We start from the raw sequence: 19263 nt of genomic DNA on the forward strand, positions 1-19263 counted from the left end.
GTTTACATTAAGTTACACTCAGATATGTTATGTAGAAAATAAAGAAATAATTAAGTCGTGCATTACATAGTATAATACGCCATGAACCATCGAAAAACTAAAATTTTTTGACAAATTATTTGCATGAATTGATTCAAACAAGAAGATTATATCTATATTATTCATCTGTGTTACAAGGTTTAATTTACCTTCCTTGATATGACAATTTACACTTTTTGCCTCATTTATTAACAAGCGAGACGTAAATCCTAAATCCTCACATCATAGAAACTTACAACATAGAAAGAAATATACGATGATGCAATTGGAAAATATGTACAGTAAAACCTGTAAACCGGAATCGCACGGTATTCAATATTTTCCGGTTTGGCAGGTTTCCATTTTGGACAGGTTTTACTGTATTTTCTACTTTGAAGTGTGTATATTTTGCGTTTATTTAGTTAAATTAACCAAGTTTCGTGCTGTAATTTTAATTACATCTTCATTTCAAGTGTGGTAATCAGCATAAATATTTTTGTTTCCACGAATAAAAAGACTAAATTTAAGCATAAAATTTACAATATTTACATACTTAAAATTACTGGATGTATAAAAAAAAGTCAGTTTTCAAATATTAAATTCCAACAAGAAGTACTTTTATAAACGAAATTTCCACAAAATTAAGCATAATTTTTTAATGAAAAGTATTCGATTTGAATATTTACTCAGGTGTAAAAGTTTATAAAAAAGTAAATATTGATTTTTATCAGTTTACTTAGTCGAAATTACACGTGAAAGGCGATTAATGAGTACATATTAGTTTAAGAATTGTCTTCTACAGAGCCATTTGTTAAGGCAATTTTCTGTACAATTAAAGCTTATGTAATACATACCTGGATAATATTATAAAAATAAACTTTTAATCTGTTTATAAATGCATAAAACATTTCTAACCGACGAAATAATTAATAAAATTTTATTATATTTACTTGTGTAAAGAATTTAATAAAAGCGTTGCACATGTAACGCGTAATAAGGTGATAAGAAATTATCTTTCGAAGGATCCTAGATAAAAATTCTTATATGTTATCGGACCCTCCACTTGTGCACTCTGATATTTTCCTTCGGGAATCCTTTTGTACTGGTAATAATTTTTATTTATTATATAATTTTAATAAATAATAACAATAATTAGAACTCTCCCTCTTATTAATATTATAAATAATATTCTGTTGTTTAAATGGCGTAATTATAATAATTTATATAAAGATAATATCAATTTGCGACTTCTTAAGAAAATATGTTTAGCGTGGCTCGAATGTCGATATAGATCTGAATCACCAGCAGCTGTTCCATATTGGTTCTAATCGTTTCTAAATTATATCTCGGTTAACCGGCTTTTGCACCATCTTCTTTATATCCTCGTTATCTCGATTTACGACGTATTTTTTGAAGGAAAAAAAAATAAATATATATATATATATATATTAACTTTAAATTTGTCGTCTTTCGGGAATTTTTGTCGCTTTAAAAGCTTGCTTATAATGAAGATTTTATAGTATTTCCCGTTTATTTTTATTCTAAATATATTATTGACTTTATACTCTTTAACAAATTTTTGTAAAGTATGCAGTAGGGTATTTACGGGGGTGATTTGGGTATCGGATCCTACTAGAGGCTTAATTTTTTCATTCAATCTGAATTCATTACATTTTGAATTATCCTCCCATAACAAAATCGGTTAACGTTACCTATGGTTCCAAGATGGCGGCTCGTCTGATTCCAGCAAGGAAACAGTGGGGACGCACGTTCTAATCTAACCTAACCTATTCTAATAATTTTGTTGGTAATAATTAGGGTAATTTATTAGAATAGGTTAGGTTAGGTTAGAACGTGCGTCCCCACTATTTCCCTTCTTTTATTTGCTGGAATCAGAGACGAACCGCCATCTTGGAACCATAGGTAACAGTAACCACAAAATTTTAGTTATTCCACTGTTTACTTGTAATTATCACCCAAGTTTTTTCACCAAAATTTTCTTATAAAGCACCATCCCCCTAAAGAGTGGGTGAGTTATAAATTCGAGTAACAAGAGAAAACATACTGAAATATAAAAATTCAAATAACACCCTGAATTTCGAAAAACTATAACTTTCTATGAAAATTATTTCTTCATAAAGGATTATTTTCAACGAAATGGATGCGGTTTTCATCATACATTTCCTGGTGATTTATTTACATAAAGAATAGATCGGTTATTTTTTTAAATATTTGATCTAGTTATGAAGATTTTATTTAAATAATTTAGATTATTTTCATTACGAAATAACGATACCTAATAAATAATCACTCTAATATCATCAAACACGCAGCATAATACACTACAACACTGTAAGTAGCCCGAAGATTTTATTTTTAATTATTGAATTTGTGAAACAGATTTAATTTTAAGAAAGTTATAACTTAATTAGCAATTTAAATGTGTTTAAATTTTATAAAATGATTTTTATGCAATAATAATAATGAAACCAGAGTAGCGAGTTAAGGCAGGTATACTGTTACATGTGTACCCGAGTTTAATGTTTGACGTATATGGTACGGCCGAAGCTCCAGAATCCGATTAACCGGCTTTACTCAATAGTTCCTGGTTAGAGCTAATAACAACTTGAACTTTAAACTTATTTGCGTAAATTGCGCTTTATCGTAGTTACGAGCGGTTAAATTTCACTTTCGTTACACCTAATTATTAATTCCAGTCTTGCAATTTACCCGAATTAAAGAATAACAATTATAAATAACATGAAAATAGAACGTATCGGACTATACCGGGCCGCAATTTCTAATTATAATTAATTTAAAAAATCATCTGGCTACAGTTCAGTTGGGAAGTCAATCGGAGCCTCTTACCCTGCGCTATCCACACGTGCTCTCGATTTTCATTTACCTAACTCTGTTCTCGAGATTAACGACGGACAGACAGACGGACGAAAGTAATAATATATTTCTATTTTGAATTGCAGCCTAATTTGAATTAGAAATAAAGTTTAGTAAACAGATTAAATTACATAAAATACAATATAAAAACAAATAAATTCATAATTTTATAGCCATCAAAAAGAGGGATTTATTTAAAAACAGTTATAAATTATTTACATAAAACAAAATTCCAAAGCAAGTTAGATATTTTAAATAAAAAATATCTCCTCTCGGCGTAACATAAAACGACCAAATACACTTTTTATCTAGAATATAAATAGCAGAATTTAAGAAATAATTTATCAGTATTTATCAGGACACATTGCAAAATAAGTAGAGAGCATTAAAATTAGCACACTTACGTTAAGCTATTTTTAACGATAATGTAGTGTCTAATTTATAAATTGTATAGTTTATTAATATTTTTCATGTAAATTAAGCAATTTTAATTAATATAAAGCTTTACTGAAGATAACTGAAGAGGTACAGAATTAAGAACAGAAATAAAATGATCGACTGTATATCTATTAGGTATGTATCGATATTAAATATTTTTTTTTTTTTATTAAAATAGCTTATTTGTTTCGGAATGATAAAGAATCGAAAGTCTTAATGTATTTTAATTTATGATAATGCTGTCAAATTTATGCCAGATAGGATATATTAAGATAAACTGCCAAATTTTTGGGGCGTTTATGAAGTGAAATAAGTGATAAATCAATAGTGAAGTGATAGATAAAAGTGAAGTGGCAAATAAATAGTAACTGTACTTGAACTACGGGTGGGTGGAAAGTAACTAGGCATAAAGAAATCTCTATAATTTTTGTAATAATAATGAAATCGTTATAAAATTTTTGTGTCTCAAATTTTTTTATAGCATAAATAATTATTGACTGAATTTTTTTAATATTTACATATATTTGACTTTTTTTTAAAATTATTATTTCTACTTTACGAATTATTTTGAAATATCAGTATTTTAATGTAATAATAAATTAAATTGAGACTTTACATTAAGTTTTTGTATCTGTCGTCGCGTGCCATACAGTGCCAAATGAAAATTTTTCAATTCCTCTTCGTCTGGTTAATGTATTTGGAAATTTAAGCGTAAATTCTCTCCATATCACACACACACACACCTTTCAATCACTGCAGTAAAGCGAAAAACTTGTTTAATTCTTTATGTAGCCTAACTATCTGGCATAAATAACCACGTTTTACAAATTTCAGATTTGTCGTATAACACTGTTCAAATGTCTGAGAAGATTCCTGATTCCTTTGTTTTGTGTGTCTTGCCATTGTTATGAAATTTTATTAAAAATAACTTTTATATTAATAATTATTATAAAAATGCAAAAGGCTTAATTCTAAGAGTTAAGAATAGTTCCAAAAATTTTTAAATGAGAATAACCAGTAAAACTTTCATTTTCCCACCCACATGACCTTTAACCACAAAAATTTAATAACATCAATGCTTCTATATATAGAAATAACCCTTCCAAGTTTCGAAATTTTTGGTTCATCTATTCCTGAGATATAATGCAAAATAGATGCAAACACATACAGATTTAATAAAGTAAAAGTTGCATTACAAATACTAGTCGTATCTTGCTTGCTTGCCATATCCAATCACTTGGAACAACCATTCTTCACTGCAGAGATGGCGTTTCTTTGTAGGCTACATACCTACAGAATTTTGTAAGATTTTTTTTTTTTTTGTTTACATGTTTTGCATTTTTGATGTTCTTTGAATTGAGTTGTTTTATATCTAACAATAAATTAAATATTTATGTGATACAGTATAACCATTATGATTCAGTAACAATGAGTCATTACCATTAGGTTATGAAATTTAATTAATGATTGCATAATTTTAACCATGAATCGAATTAAAACTTTATTAGATAAAATATGATTAAATATTTCAAAAGATAACAAGTTGTTTGTAGATATTGCGTAAGTTATTAATACAAATATTAAAGATCAAAGGGATGGGGAGATAGAGAGGAGTCTTGTGTGGTATAACTAGGCTTAGCATAATATTTTTTCTCAAACCGGGACAATTTTGAGAAAATACTTACAACAGAAAATAAAGCGTACGAGGATAAGTACCTATGATTGAAAAGGCTAAATAAAGAAGGTGTTAACAAAAGCAACGAGTTAAAAGTAATTTTTAATAACTCAACTAAATATATCTTATTATTAAGAAGTTGTTAATATTTATCACTAGTGCGAACTCTCTTTAAAAATTTTTTGTCACTTAGCATCGGTACATTTAAAATATGACAATATATTTGAGAAAGTTTCTATTGCTTGCTTTATGTTTCTCACATTTCAAGTGATTTTAATGTTTGAACGCCCACCATGAGTTACTGAAACTTCTGAAAAGCACAGTTCATACTTCACTTCGTCAATACGATCACAGACTTTTTTCAGTTATCAGTAAAGACACGGTTTCCTTTTGGCATTTTAGAGATTAAATTTATTTAATGTGCAGTACGAAATAATCGCAAAAGCCGACTAGCAATTTGAACTGGACTAACAAGGGGAGGGCACGACCTGGGAAATTCACTTTGGGATGAGACTTGGTATATAGGTTTCAATGTTTCCATCTCTAATTGAAACAAAAATATATAAAAAATGAAATAAAAATATCTGGATCTCATAGGCTACGTGCTATTATAAATTCTGTAAAAAAATATCTGAGTGAAAAAATAAAACATCTAAATTTATTAGGCCATATGCTATAAATTTTGGAGGAAAATATCTAGACAACATTAAAAGTACTTAGAACTAGATACAAAATATTTAGATTGGCAACAGTCAGTGTAACAGAAGAGATTATTTAGTTGCCAAATCGCCATTTTACTCGAGACTGCACTATTTTTACTTCTTGTATATTCGGAACATTTAAAATTTTACCAAATAACCGGGACAACCCCGGTCAAAACGGGAAGTCTGGTAAGCTTAGGTATATCGAATAGAGTTGAACTTAATGAAGATTTTACACGTTAATAGCATTTACAATCTTTTATAAAACTTATCCCCACCTTCAAAATTATGCCTTTTGTCATTTTATAATAATTAATAATATAAAAAGTTTTTAAAATAGAATATCATAACAGATGGCACCACACACAATTTTAAATGTCTTTTTCCGGGAAGGTTCTGCAACTCGTTACTAGAAAACTTTTAATTATGTTAATGATTTTGCGAGATCTATCTATGAGCATGAGGGATGTGGAACAGCAGTTTTAACGTATGTTGGAAATTTGTCGCAGGATGCCATACGATACCTGTATGCTTGCATGCCCGGTTGTACAGTCGTATATATCCAGGCAAGAGGTCCCACAAAATACTAAAGTTTCGAGATTGTACCGTTATTTCACAGAACATTTTCCCACTCTTGTGATATTGTAATCACTACCATCATCACTCGATTCCAACGCCTCCTGATTGGTGCATATTTTTGTCAATTAATGTATATCATTTTCACTACACATTTTCTATAACTTTAAGCAATAAGAAATATATATATATAAATATTTATATTTGTATTTATATTTATTATATTTATATATAACTTTAAGCAATAATAAATATTTATATTTATTATAAGGGTGGATCAAATGAAAACAGAACAATAGCGAGCCACACCATTAGCCATTATTTATTTTCAAATGCAATCATCAAAATTTCACAAGCATTTGTCCCATTGTTGCACGAAGCGGTGAATACCTGCTCGTAGAAAGAGTTTGGCTGAGACTGAAACCAGTTTCGAACAGTGTCCATGACTTCGCTGTCCGATTGAAAACGTCGACCCCGCAATGCTTTTTTAGCGGACCAAAGATGTGAAAGTCACATGGTGAAAGGTCGGGGCTGTATGGTGGGTGTTCCAACACACCACCGAAACTTTGCAAGCATGCTCAGTGTGCGAGTGGCCGTATGTAACCGCGCATTGTCGTTGAGCAAAAGCGCTCCAGAAGACAACATTCCTAGCCGCTTGGCTTTGATTGCTGCACGCAAATGTTCCAGGGTACCACATTGCTCTTCTTTAGTGGCAAACATGACGCAGACTGATTGCCTGCCGGAGGACACTCCTGGCCGACCGCCAGCTCATAGCACGTGGTTGCGCGCGCTTACCAAGGGTGAGTCCATTCCTCAATAGGGTTTCTCCTCTTTCACCTCCCGCTCTACATCTACACACAGTTTTGTTGCACTCACATACACACACACTGAATTATGACCACTGTTCCGCTTTCATTTGATCCACCCATATATATTGCGTATTTATGATATATAAAATATATTTCTGATTATTTTTACAAGATATTCCGTGTGGTCAGGAAGAACGAGTTTGGAAAGATTATTGATCATAGCATTATTGTTTATGCTTATATTGAGTATATGCCTTATTATATCTGTAGCAGTTATAGATAAAAAGCTTTCAGGTAAGTTCTGAAATTTATTTAACCTTACATTTTTACATCTCACTTAATTATGTTTTTTGCTTTTGGTCCTTAATTTCATTAAACGTTTCTACTAACTTTAAGAATTACCCTGAAAAACTCGGCTCCTACTATACTATTTTAGATGCGGTTTCTCGAGTTTTTGTGGAAAATCAAAAAATACTTTTAACCTATTTAATAATTTTCTAAGTAGCATCGAAAGAGGGGGGGCTAATTTTTACACCCGGTGAAACCGGATGATAACAATGACCACAGAGCCCAAACGGATAAGAGTTGAAAGTTGAAACTTGGTACACAGTTAGGATACGCCAAGAGAATGCACACTAAGAAGGGATGTTTCTTAACGTGTGATAGGATGCATTTCATCCCTATCTGGTGTCGGGAGCCTGACAAAGACCGAGATTTTCCGATCTTCCTGTCTTCCCTTAAAATTTAGTAACCTTAACGCCATCCTATGACTCAGTGGGGAAGTCTTCCAAGTCTTTATAGGTTATTTAATTTTTTATTTTTTAGGTTACTTAATATACTAAAGATTTATTCAGTTAAAATTTAATAATAATTTTAATCATTTTTTTTTATTAGATATCCGATAAATAGAATCATTTTTTTTCTATTAGATATCCGATAAATAGAATATTGCAAACGAAATTTCTCATAAATTTGATCTTATTGCTATAATATAATCGTGATGGGTGGATAATAATAAGCACAGAGCACAAACGGTTAGGAGTTACAAGTTGAATTTGGTACACAGTTAGGATAAGCCATAAGAGGAAGAGATGCAGAGTAAGAAGGAATTTTTGAAAATTCTCTCTCGCAAGGGAGAGGAAGAGAGTTAAGTATTACTTTGAAGAACTCGGCTTCTACGCTTTTATTTTAGATGCAATTTTTTGCGTTTTTCGGGATATCGAACATTTTTAAACCCATCTAAAAATTCTATAATTAGTCTCGGAAGAAGGAGGACCTAATTTTTACACGGTAAAAACGGGTAAAATCGGCTATAATCTAATAATGTTAATCTTTGCTATCGTTACATTTTTCCCGAGCAATGCCGGGCTCATTTGCTAGTTTAATATATATTTAAGTTTACAAAACAAAAAGATTTTACAATAATTAAAACTAATATGTATAAAATTAAGGGAAAATCGGATAACGACATAATCCGTTCTAAGACCATGTTCGTTACCCGAATATCGATTTAGTATAGGTTTTATGGGAATTTGATTAATTCGTTCTGGAGACCCCAAAAATAAATAAAAAATTACATACGTTCTTACTATGTTTATTTATATGTAATAATAAAAATACATATACACACAGTCTTGCATTTTTATCAGTCATGTCGTTTTTCCGTTTGTGGGACGTTAAAGAATCTGTCCAATGTCGATTGCTTTTCTCTCTTCGGGATTTTTCGGAAGTAACTAATAGCATTGTCGTTGTAGAGACCCCCAAGCTTATTAACCTCAGTCTGGTTAACATCTTCTATCCACTCTATACCTTGGCTATTAAACTCTCATCTTTCGAAAATAAAAACCGACGCAAAACTTAACTAGTGCCCGACAGTCTCGCAAACATTATAAAAAGTTATTTTTTCAGAAAGATAAACAAAAAGCTGGAATTACAAGGGAGAGTTTCAAAGTTCGAAGGAATACTATCCGATCGGTATCGGGTTGAGCGTCGTTGTCGACGTCTCCTGCGCTCCAAAAGGTTTCGAATTTTCACCTACAGACAATGGAAAACCAATCGGTATTCGTTATTTTTCGCCCCTTTTTTGTGTTTGTTCTGTGATGTGTTCGTTGTCCAAGCATAAAAATCTTTGCGAAAGTGTTCGTTATCCGATTTGTTCGCAGTCTGAACTAGTGATTGCAAATTTACCGGATATTACGTTACCGGTAATTATATTCGGAATTACCGGTTTATCGGTAATTTACCGGTAAAATCGTATTAAGAAATGATTTGAAACGAAACTGAATTACTGACAGAATTATTGAACAACCATTTATTTTTAAGTTTTCTATCAGTTTAGACCAGCGGTCCGCGAAAGATTTAAAACTTTTATTCATTTTAAATTATTATTCCCACATTGATACAAACTGAATTTAATTTTTACTAAAAATGTTATGTTTTCTATTATAATAGTACTGTTAAAGCATGTTACTCTTGAGTTTAACGATTACTTATGTTAAAAGTTTTGATTAAAGTTTATTTTTAGATTGAAACAGTTTATTTTTCTTAAACCTTGTGGTCCCTGCTAACAACAATGAAATCAAAGTGATCCCTGGTCAAAAAAAGGTTGGGAACCGCTGGTTTACACAAACAATATTCTTATAATAGTAATTATTATGACATAACAGACATTGAAATAATGTTAATTATTAATCATGTTTTTCTTTATTTTGAAAGTAGGCTCTTAAAAAACATAATACATTTTGGCTCTCGTCATCTAATCTAGATCTAATTTTCGTACAAATGGCAGCTGCATTAGAGAAAGCTCTCTCGGAATCAATACTAGTTGGACGTACTGTCATTAGAGCATTGAAAACCTTTTTAAGATGCGTTCCTTGTATTTTTTGCTCTACGAAATAATTCATTTCTTTCTTAACTATATCTCTCACACTTTTAAATTTACTAATATTACTGTTATCAGTGTCTACGCTTGTTTGATGTTTAATAAATAAATCCAATTTCTCTTTCATTGTTAAATTTGAGTTCTTTATTGTAGATTTTGTTCTCGTGTCGACGTGAGAAGTTGATGGTGTGGTAAGCAATGAACACCTCTCACCAGCATCTGAGTCTGAACTAATTTCAGCGACATCGACAGGTCTTGATTCGTTTTCATTTTCTGATAAGTGCTTAATTATCTCTACAATTCCATTTAAAATTGTATTTTTGTTAACATCATTGAATATTTCGTGTGACTTATGTTTGTTTAATTTTTCTGGGTTATGTAGATACATTAAAATATCAGAATAAATGGTTCGTCTCTCTTTCACATGAAAAATAATTTCTTTCTTTAGTTCGTTACACAGAAAGAAATCCTGCTTTGATAGTTCTTCTATCAGAAATTCTAACGTTAGATCTGCAACGTACAAATTTGTGTTTTCGCAACACAATGATTCGACTGCTACTTTTATAGGTTGTAATGAGTGTATTGTATTAGACAGCAATTTAAGTTCATCTTCAGAAAAGGATGTATCTGAACGAATATCAATTAGACTTTTTCTGACAGAATTTCGGACCTCTCAAAAACGTTCTAGCATGGTCAACATACTGTTCCAAAGTGTGTTTGAGTCTAATAGTAGAGATAATTCTTTTTCTAATTCAACTTTAACATGCTTCTGAAGAATGTCATTTTTGAGTGGTGATTTTCGAAACGTTTTAACTAAATTTCATATTTTCTTAATTAAAAGATTTAAAGTTTCATTTTGAAAAACATCCCTGCGAAACATAGTGTCATCAAGGCTTTCCTGTATTACTTCAAATCCTCCATCATCGGATTCATTGTCTGAGGTTTCGGAATCTTCCTCATCCAGTTTCGAATGTATGGGTTCTGTTTTCTTTAACACGGCCTTTTTTGTATAGAACTTTCGCTACTGCTAAGTGTAAGCCGTGAGCAAAGCGCACTTGGCTGTTTACGTTGATTAATCTTGACACTTTTTTCATCACTGCAGCTCCGTCTGTGACAATTGAAATTAGGTTGTTATAATCGACATTGAATTCTTTTAATCTGACATTTAAAATTTCAACGCATTTTTCAGCACACATAGATCCACGTGCGCGAATCAAACCAAGATTCCAAAATTTGTTACTTGCATGGAGATTGACATTCATATATCGACGGTTATTAAGTGATGTCCATTCGTCACAAGATATACTGAAAGATTCTCCTCGAACTTTTCGTTCCAATATATCTTTAATAATCTCATCCTGAATTTTTTTTTTCCAAATTCAGTGATCATTTTTTAATCGAATGAGGAGATTTAGGAAGATTCACATATCCGCTAGCAGAGAAAAGTCGTCTTAGGTCTTTCGATGTGCAAAATTTGGAGAATGGCAGTCCGTCAACTGAAGCTATACGAAAATAATACTATAGGCAAAGATTCGTCATTTTCTTTCTTGAAAAACGTAGTTATTTTTTTTTATATTCATTTTGTGCACTTTTTCCGGCTGTCTCCTCAGATTTTCTTTTCAGTAAGTTTATATCATGACGTCGTATGAGGTGATTATGCAGCCCGCTAGTACTTCCTCCGACTGCTTTGATTGTTTTAAAGCACATTTCGCACATTCCAGCATCTCTTTCTGTTGTGCGATTGAAGTAATCCCACGGCGAACTTTTACTCATTACTACAATAAATGTAAAACATACTGTATTAGGGAAAATGGTATTTTATATTTTTATTTATGTTTTTATCTATAACTATTTTTATATTTATATTAATGCGTTCTTTTGTTTCTGTTTTAATTAATTTCACAATAAAGATTCCAATAACTGAATTTTACGAAATTTGAATCCAATGTGTAATGTTCATCGCGAAAGGGTGCACACAAAGATACATATACAAAAAAAAAAAAAACAATATCGTTATTTCACGTGATGAACGAGGTTCTTTGAATTGTAATTCTCTTCAGTCGAAAAATTAATTTTTACAGATTACGCTAACAACAAAATTTGATTTAGAAAAATCCACAACTTATATTAGGTTCGCGACAAAGAATATACAGTGGTGCTTCGTATAACGTACGCCTCGAATAACGGACGCTGCGAACAACGGACTTTCTGTTTGGCCGTTACGTGACTCGAGCAACGGACTGGCTGCGAACAACGGACTTTCCGGCATAATTGGTGACTGCTCCATGGGTGCGTTGTTTAATAGCGGTAGCTCTGCGTCTCCGCTACTACGGGAATGCGCTGCTGTTTGTAGGCATTTAGGAACGACGGTGAAAAAAGAAAGATGGCGGCGCCCGCACTATCGATAGTATCGCGTTGGAGGAATCTATAATTCTAAAATATGAGCGTTTAAAAGCAAAAGAAGGGTCCCAATTGTAAAATTTAACCATAAAATGAACTATTTATTGAAAGAGCATTCAAAATAGCCTCGAAAAAAATTCGTAAAAACACTTACGTCACCGCGTGCGCTAACTCGCGCTTTCACAATTTCTAAATTTTCATTTATAAAACCACATAATGGACCCGGAAACGAAACTATCTGAGCCATGGAGGACGCCATGTTGCTTTCCACCGTAAATTACTGCTACAAGCAGCCGTTTTTTCGGTTCAACGGCGCGCGCTCCCACCGGAATTTAGGAACGCGTTCCGCAGGAATTTTTAAACGGATGTTGCTCGCGCAGAGTTACGCGGAGGAATAAAAGAACGCACCCCATGTTCATTTTTTTATGATACAGTACGGTTATTTTATGCTGCGGAACGAATTAGATGTTTTAACATGTATTTCTATGGAAAAATGCGTTTCGTATAACGGACGTTTCACTTAACGGACGTGCACCTGGAACGGATTAAGTACGTTATATGAGGCACCACTGTATATCGATATCTTTGGGACTGCGATAACACAAAGAAAAGAATTAATTCTAGGACCTTAAAACTAATTAGATACTAAGTAAGAAGAGAAGTGATAGATGTAAAGAGGATTAAGAGATAAATCTATAGGAAAGTGGGTACCCGTTCTTATACGTAGTCTGGGCGTGGTGACAATCCTGATCCTTGTTTCTTACACAAAAATATGATCGCTGTCTTGTCTTCACTATAAAAATCTCTGTGGCGTTTTCTATTAGTCTCTATTTTCACTCTTGAGTCAAAAAGTGATCGTTTCTCTCCCAACTTAGCCCTCGCGGCTTTTTCTTTTCTTTTGTTCTATGGATTAATCACCAGCCCCAAGAGGCGAGTTAAGAAGGAACATTCTAGAAGGGATAGAACAATGAAACAAAGAAGAAATAAAAGGAGCTCTTTCAGCACTCAATTAAAAATAATATATATATATATATATATATAATATGGCGTACTACCACAAGCTTCATAAAGCACAAACCAATAAACAAGAATATTACTTACCGTATTTTACGGACTATAAGACGCTACAGACTATAAGACGCACTTTAATTTTTAAACATTTTTTTTTTTTTTTAAATACATATAAAATACATATAAGATGCTACGGACTATAAGACGCACCTGAATTTTGGAGGCAACTTTTCGAAGAAAAAAATGCGTCTTATAGTCCGTAAAATACGGTACTATGTAAGTCGTGTTTTCAGTCAGCACGTATTTATGAACTATCAAGACTTTGTAAAAAGTTTCCTTTTGCATCTCAGCTATTTTGAAAACAAAAACAAGATTCGTTTTGGAGTATAATATAGGGAATCAAGTTATAAACAGACTAGAAAATTGCTTTTAGTAACCTTAAATTACAAATGGAATGACTCATTACAACCTGCACTGTTTTCTCGCTATGGTATGGGGTGAGAGAAAAAAGAAATCTTCCAACGGGAAATATCCGTGGGAATTTTAGAAAATAAATATCGGATTAATTAAGATGGTTTTTTTTACCGAAATACCGGTAAAAAAATTAATTAAAAAAAATTAATTACCGGTAAATTTACCGGGTATAATTATCCTATTTTACCGGTATATCGGTAAACCGGTTACCGGTAATGCAATCACTAGTCTGAACTGTTCGTTAACCGATCACCCACTGTATATAAAATATCCCTAAAATGCATTTCGGACTCTAAAATAATCTCTCTTCAGATGGTGTTTCAATTAAACTCACAATATAAAAACATAAAAGTTATATTAAAAGGCCGAAATAACGATGAAGACATCACAAAAATTATTGTAAAATTTCTTTGATTTGTAAACTTAAATATATATTAAATATAAGAAATTTTTGTGCTCAAATTCACTGGTGTGATAAGCCCTAACATAAATAAGTGATTTAAGTTAGCAGAAACGTTTAATTTTATTTTACTTTCCTTGTGGTACAAATACAATATTTTGTTGCTAACGTTTTGAACACTGGAACAAACGCTGAAACAAATCTACTTAAAATAATTTATCATGTTTGTGTTGTTATAGTCCGAGCTGCGAAAGAATAGACATGAGTCAGCCTATCAAATGAAAAGGATGTGAAAGTTGATACATGGATCTGATCTCTCAACTGTATTTTTTGCATTTTTAAAACCTTCTTATACTATCTTTACCAAGAATAATTTTATTGTTTTACTTTTTTTTAGAAATTTTATTATTGTAGTCAATGTGTCAAGTTCCACATTTCTCGTTCCATCCCTTTCATTTGACATAGATTCTTCCCGCTCAGGCTTTTTTTAAAAAATTATTTCCGCCCTGTGGGCACTAAGAGGGTCTCTTTTAGCAGGCCTATTATGGGTTCGGCTAGGCCCACAATGGGGAGCCGGGTAGTGAGGGACAGGAGCCGACATATCTGGATGGACCACCCCCCGAAAAATTCCTGGGGATTTCTCGACCCGTCCGGATTCAGACCCCGGGTCCCCCTGACAGGTAGCCTGCCACCATAATCGCTTGGCCATCCGGCCTATTCCGTTCAGACTGACTCATGTCTACTCTTTCGCTGCACGGACTATACACGTGTTTCTCGTTTAAAAAGTTTCTACGTAATAAATTTAAGTATACTACTACTTTCTGCATTGTTATGTTACTGTTGTGATTAAAGTAAATACGGCATTTCTAGACTCTCGTGTAGAATGTATTGCACATCTGCAGAAAATATTGAACACAATAATTACTTTCTTCATTTTCCTCAAGCTATTTCTTGGGAAAATTTTGCATATTTATTAAATTTTTTCATAATATATATTTTGTTTATTGGAGTGTTTGAACTGAATAGGTGAAAGTTTTATATTGTTTTATTTGGTCAACGAATGTGGAATTTAATTTGTTGTCCTGAATATATCTGCAATACTATTATTTTAAAACTTAAACAGTAGTTGAAATTTATATTAAATTTTTGTTATAATTACTAAGTAATCTTAAATTTTTAATGGCATAATATATAAATCGTAAGCATTGTTTGCGTGATTAAATAATATTTTTGTATTTTAAACTAAATTTTCTCTTCTAAAAGATGCGAAGACCTCACCAACACCTGAAGCTGAAACTACTGTTAGTCCGGACTATACTACTTCAAGCCCAGAATCTAATGACACTAGCACTACTGAAAATCCCAATAATGGCACTGTTGAAAATCTCAACACTAGCACTGCTGAAAATCCCAATAATAACACTACTGAAAATCTTAACACTAGCACTGCTGAAAATCCCAATAATGGCACTGTTGAAAATCTCGACACTAGCACTGCTAAAAACTACTGAAAATCTCAACAGTAGCAATAATAAAAAAATTAACTAACGAAAGCACGGGATCTGAAGACACTAACATAACTGAAAACTCAGAAACTAAATACTGTAGCGATACAGCAAATACAGTACCTAAACATAAAATAATTGCTGTAAATTCTAATTCTTAACATATCGTAAAGTCAAAATTCCAATGACGATACCGTAAATCGAAAATTTCGAAGAAACTACTTTAAAGTCAAAATCTAGAAGTAATTTACTTCCATTAGTTAGTAGTCGAAACTTACTAACATCACTTTAAATCCAGAATTTGAAGTTTACAGCTCGACTATAAACTCAAAAATGTAAAATTATTAGTCTTTCTTCAAGTCAAACAACAGATATTAGTAATAATTTTCAGAATCTGAAACTCGAAATAAAAATTACAGATTTAAAGAGAAATAACAGTGCAAATTATTCATATACAGCATGTCACAATATTAATTAATTATCTTTAAATTAACTTAGCTTGAAAACATATTCTGTTTTACGAACGTTCGATTTATATTATTTCTTGTACGACTGAGGGTGTGTGAACTAAAATATATGGAATATAAAAATTAATTTATTTTGGAAGTTATGGGGTTACAAAATAAAACATATATAATTAGTCTCTTAGTTTAATGAAATCGTCTATACTCCAGAGTCTTCGTCTTTCGAACCTTTTTCGTACGTTTCAAAAAGTTCTGGAAATCCTCAATCGTAAAATAGCGGCGCTTGTTCTGAATTCATTTGCAAGGTTCTGCGGTGGAATAGGCCTCCTATCCTCTGTCATACACATTCTACTTTATGTGGCATCAAATTTGATTGGTGTCAGTTGGAGTACATTACGTGCACTATTTTCCTACATGTTAGTCAAAGGCATAATGGGATGTTACCGTATTTGAAAAAATCACGTAAAATCACTGGTCTCTTCTTGATATACTCCATACCCGATACTTCTGTGTTAATGCTAAGTTTAAATGATGCGATGAAAGTCTGACATTGTCCGCGCAGACTGAAACCGAAGCCTAAATCTTCGTCGGGAACTTTGCATAACATTTAAACTTCATATTTGGCATAACGTCTTTTCCGGCGGCGCATGCAGGTGACACAAGGTTTTTTTTAAAAAAGTCTTTCTATCCTGTTGACACTAAGAGGGTCTCTTTTAGAAACCCCATTGTGGGTTCGGCCAGACCCACAATGGGGGCGACCAGGTAGTAAAGACAGGACCTAGAGATATCCGAACGGACCACCCCCAAAAAATTCCTGGGGATTTTTCTACTTGTCCGGATTCTATCCCGGTATTCCTAGAACGGTAGACTGCAACCTTGATCAGCGCTTTCACAAGATGGCACTGGTTGCAATCAGGCTAACTTAGCTTTGAAAACAAGAAATGTTCCTTGTTTTCAAGACCAAGCTTTGGTCAACATACGACGAGGTGGCATGAAAAATGAACAAATATCGTTTATTAGTTTCTTTTATATTTGTAGAATAGGCTAGAAGTCATGAATTTTTTTGATGTTTGTTGATAATGGAATATGAGGTTCCCTTGGGGATTAGGAGAAGAGAATCGAGACGAAAAGGGAAACATGTGCCACAAGTCCCCCAATGTACAGGCGCACCGGGTACTTCCCTTTTTCACTGTAAAACCTTTATTTCAGAACCATCCAGTCTAAAATAAGACTCGTCGTCCTAGCGTGTCTAGAATATCGCGTTATGCTAATTCGTTCGTTGAGACCATTCATTGAACGAGTTCATGACACCTGACACTCCAACACATTCATATTATTACTCATATAAGGTGAGACTAGGCACCCACGTTGTTTTTCTGATGTAACCTTGCTTAATTTTTTAAATGCTTCACAATGTACTTGGGTGTAAATATTCCTAATAAAATATTTATTTCGTTTAATATTCCATGCACCTGCAACAATTAGCCGCGTATGCTTCATTTAACTCATGTTAACTGTTTATCGTTTGCTTTCTTCAGTTGTAGATAGCGTTTTCTGTCTTTTCCATTCTCTTAAATTATATCATGTATGAAATTCTGATACATTTCTAATGTTCAACAGTGAAACGTTACCTTCGTTAAATTTCTATATAAAAATTTCTAATGATTTTCCTACGTTCGTTTTCTTTTAGGCTTTAATTTTTAAAAGTCGAACGTTCGGAATATAATAAGCAAATGACATGCAGTAGTTAACTGCGCGTTCGATTTATTTTCGCACGCGCATATGCAGAAAGAAAAATGAAAGAAATTATTCCGGATTTTTAGTCTACACTCCGAATAAAAATGAAAAATCTCATTAATATTATGTTAAAATATATACATTTTTAATTAAATTTTTGATAAAATGACATGTAAATGAATATTGTTTCTAAATTAAAATGAATTATAAATGAATTAATTATAAATAAAATTTTTCATACTTATTATACTCGAGTACCGTTTATCTTATGATTACTGTAAACAATCACGTTTAAATTGGAATATTTCCAATCACACACCAATAAAGTGTGTCATACATCAACCAAGGTAAGATGCAAGCAAACCTGGCAACAAGAAAAGTGTTGCCAGCCTAACAAAACATAATGTCCATACTTTGAAAACAATTTCCGAAAAGAAAGCATTGAAAATCGTCTGATTTGTTTTTAATCACAAAAATTATTCTCGATATATAGAATTGAATTTATGTCTGTCTATTCGAAGATCAAATGAGAACGGATAAGCCGGATGGCCGAGCGGTCAAAGTGGCAGCCTACTGCTCTGGTGGACCCGGGATCTGAATTCGAACGGGTCGAGAAATCCACAGGAATTTTTCGGGGGGTGGTCCGTTCGGATATGTCGGGCACCGTCCCTCACCACCCGGTCGACCCATTGTGGGCCTGGCCGAACCCATAATGAGCCTACTAGTAGAGGCCCTTTTAGTGCCCACAGGGCGGAAAGAGTTTTAAAAAAAAGAAGAAAAATGAGAACGGATTAACAAAATTTTCTACAGTACATTATTTTCCACAGCGAAATCAGATACCCGAGTTAGTAAAATTATAATTATAAAGGTATTGAAATGCTTCTATTTTTAATTTAAAAAAATTCTAAATTATATAGATTTATTTCAAGTGTTAAAAATGAGAATTTAAACAAGTTATACCTTAAAATTTTCGTAAATTCAAGGAAATTACGACTAACTTCTGGAATATATACAATAGATAAGTACAGTAGAGCATCGATTATCCGACTCAATTGGGCACTGAGGTTGGTCGGATAACTGAAAAAACGGATAACCGAAAAGTATGAAAAAATACATTATTAGTATAGCGTGTTAGTATATTAGTATATCCCATGTGACGGCCGGATGGTCGAGCGGTAAAGGTGGCAGCCTACCGCTCTGGGGGACCCGGGATCGAATCCGAACGGGTCGAATAATCCCCAGGAATTTTTCGGGGGGTGGTCCGTTCGGATATGTCGGG

The 19263-nt window shown here is 32.7% G+C and overlaps 1 protein-coding gene across 4 annotated transcripts; it reads left to right on the forward strand.

Moving 5' to 3' along the window:
- Positions 1 to 1043: 1043 nt before the first annotated feature.
- LOC136973187 (probable endopeptidase p60) lies at positions 1044 to 16326 on the forward strand. 4 transcript variants are annotated; one of them, XM_067267893.1, is made up of 5 exons: positions 1044 to 1123; positions 3416 to 3486; positions 7285 to 7406; positions 15542 to 15699; positions 15782 to 16326. In XM_067267893.1, exons 2-5 carry the CDS (start codon positions 3464 to 3466, stop codon positions 15824 to 15826), a joined length of 348 nt encoding a protein of 115 aa, XP_067123994.1. In that variant the 5' UTR covers positions 1044 to 1123; positions 3416 to 3463; the 3' UTR covers positions 15827 to 16326. The 4 variants fall into 4 exon arrangements, with proteins under 4 accessions (XP_067123994.1, XP_067123991.1, XP_067123992.1 ...); XM_067267890.1 differs by having other exon boundaries at positions 15542 to 16326; XM_067267891.1 differs by having other exon boundaries at positions 1108 to 1126; positions 3419 to 3486; positions 15542 to 16326.
- The last annotated feature ends 2937 nt before the right edge of the window (positions 16327 to 19263 follow it).

The sequence above is a fragment of the Centruroides vittatus genome, unplaced genomic scaffold (genome assembly GCF_030686945.1).
Source record: "Centruroides vittatus isolate TY-2023 unplaced genomic scaffold, ASM3068694v2 contig_3103, whole genome shotgun sequence".
Lineage (NCBI taxonomy): Eukaryota > Metazoa > Arthropoda > Arachnida > Scorpiones > Buthidae > Centruroides > Centruroides vittatus.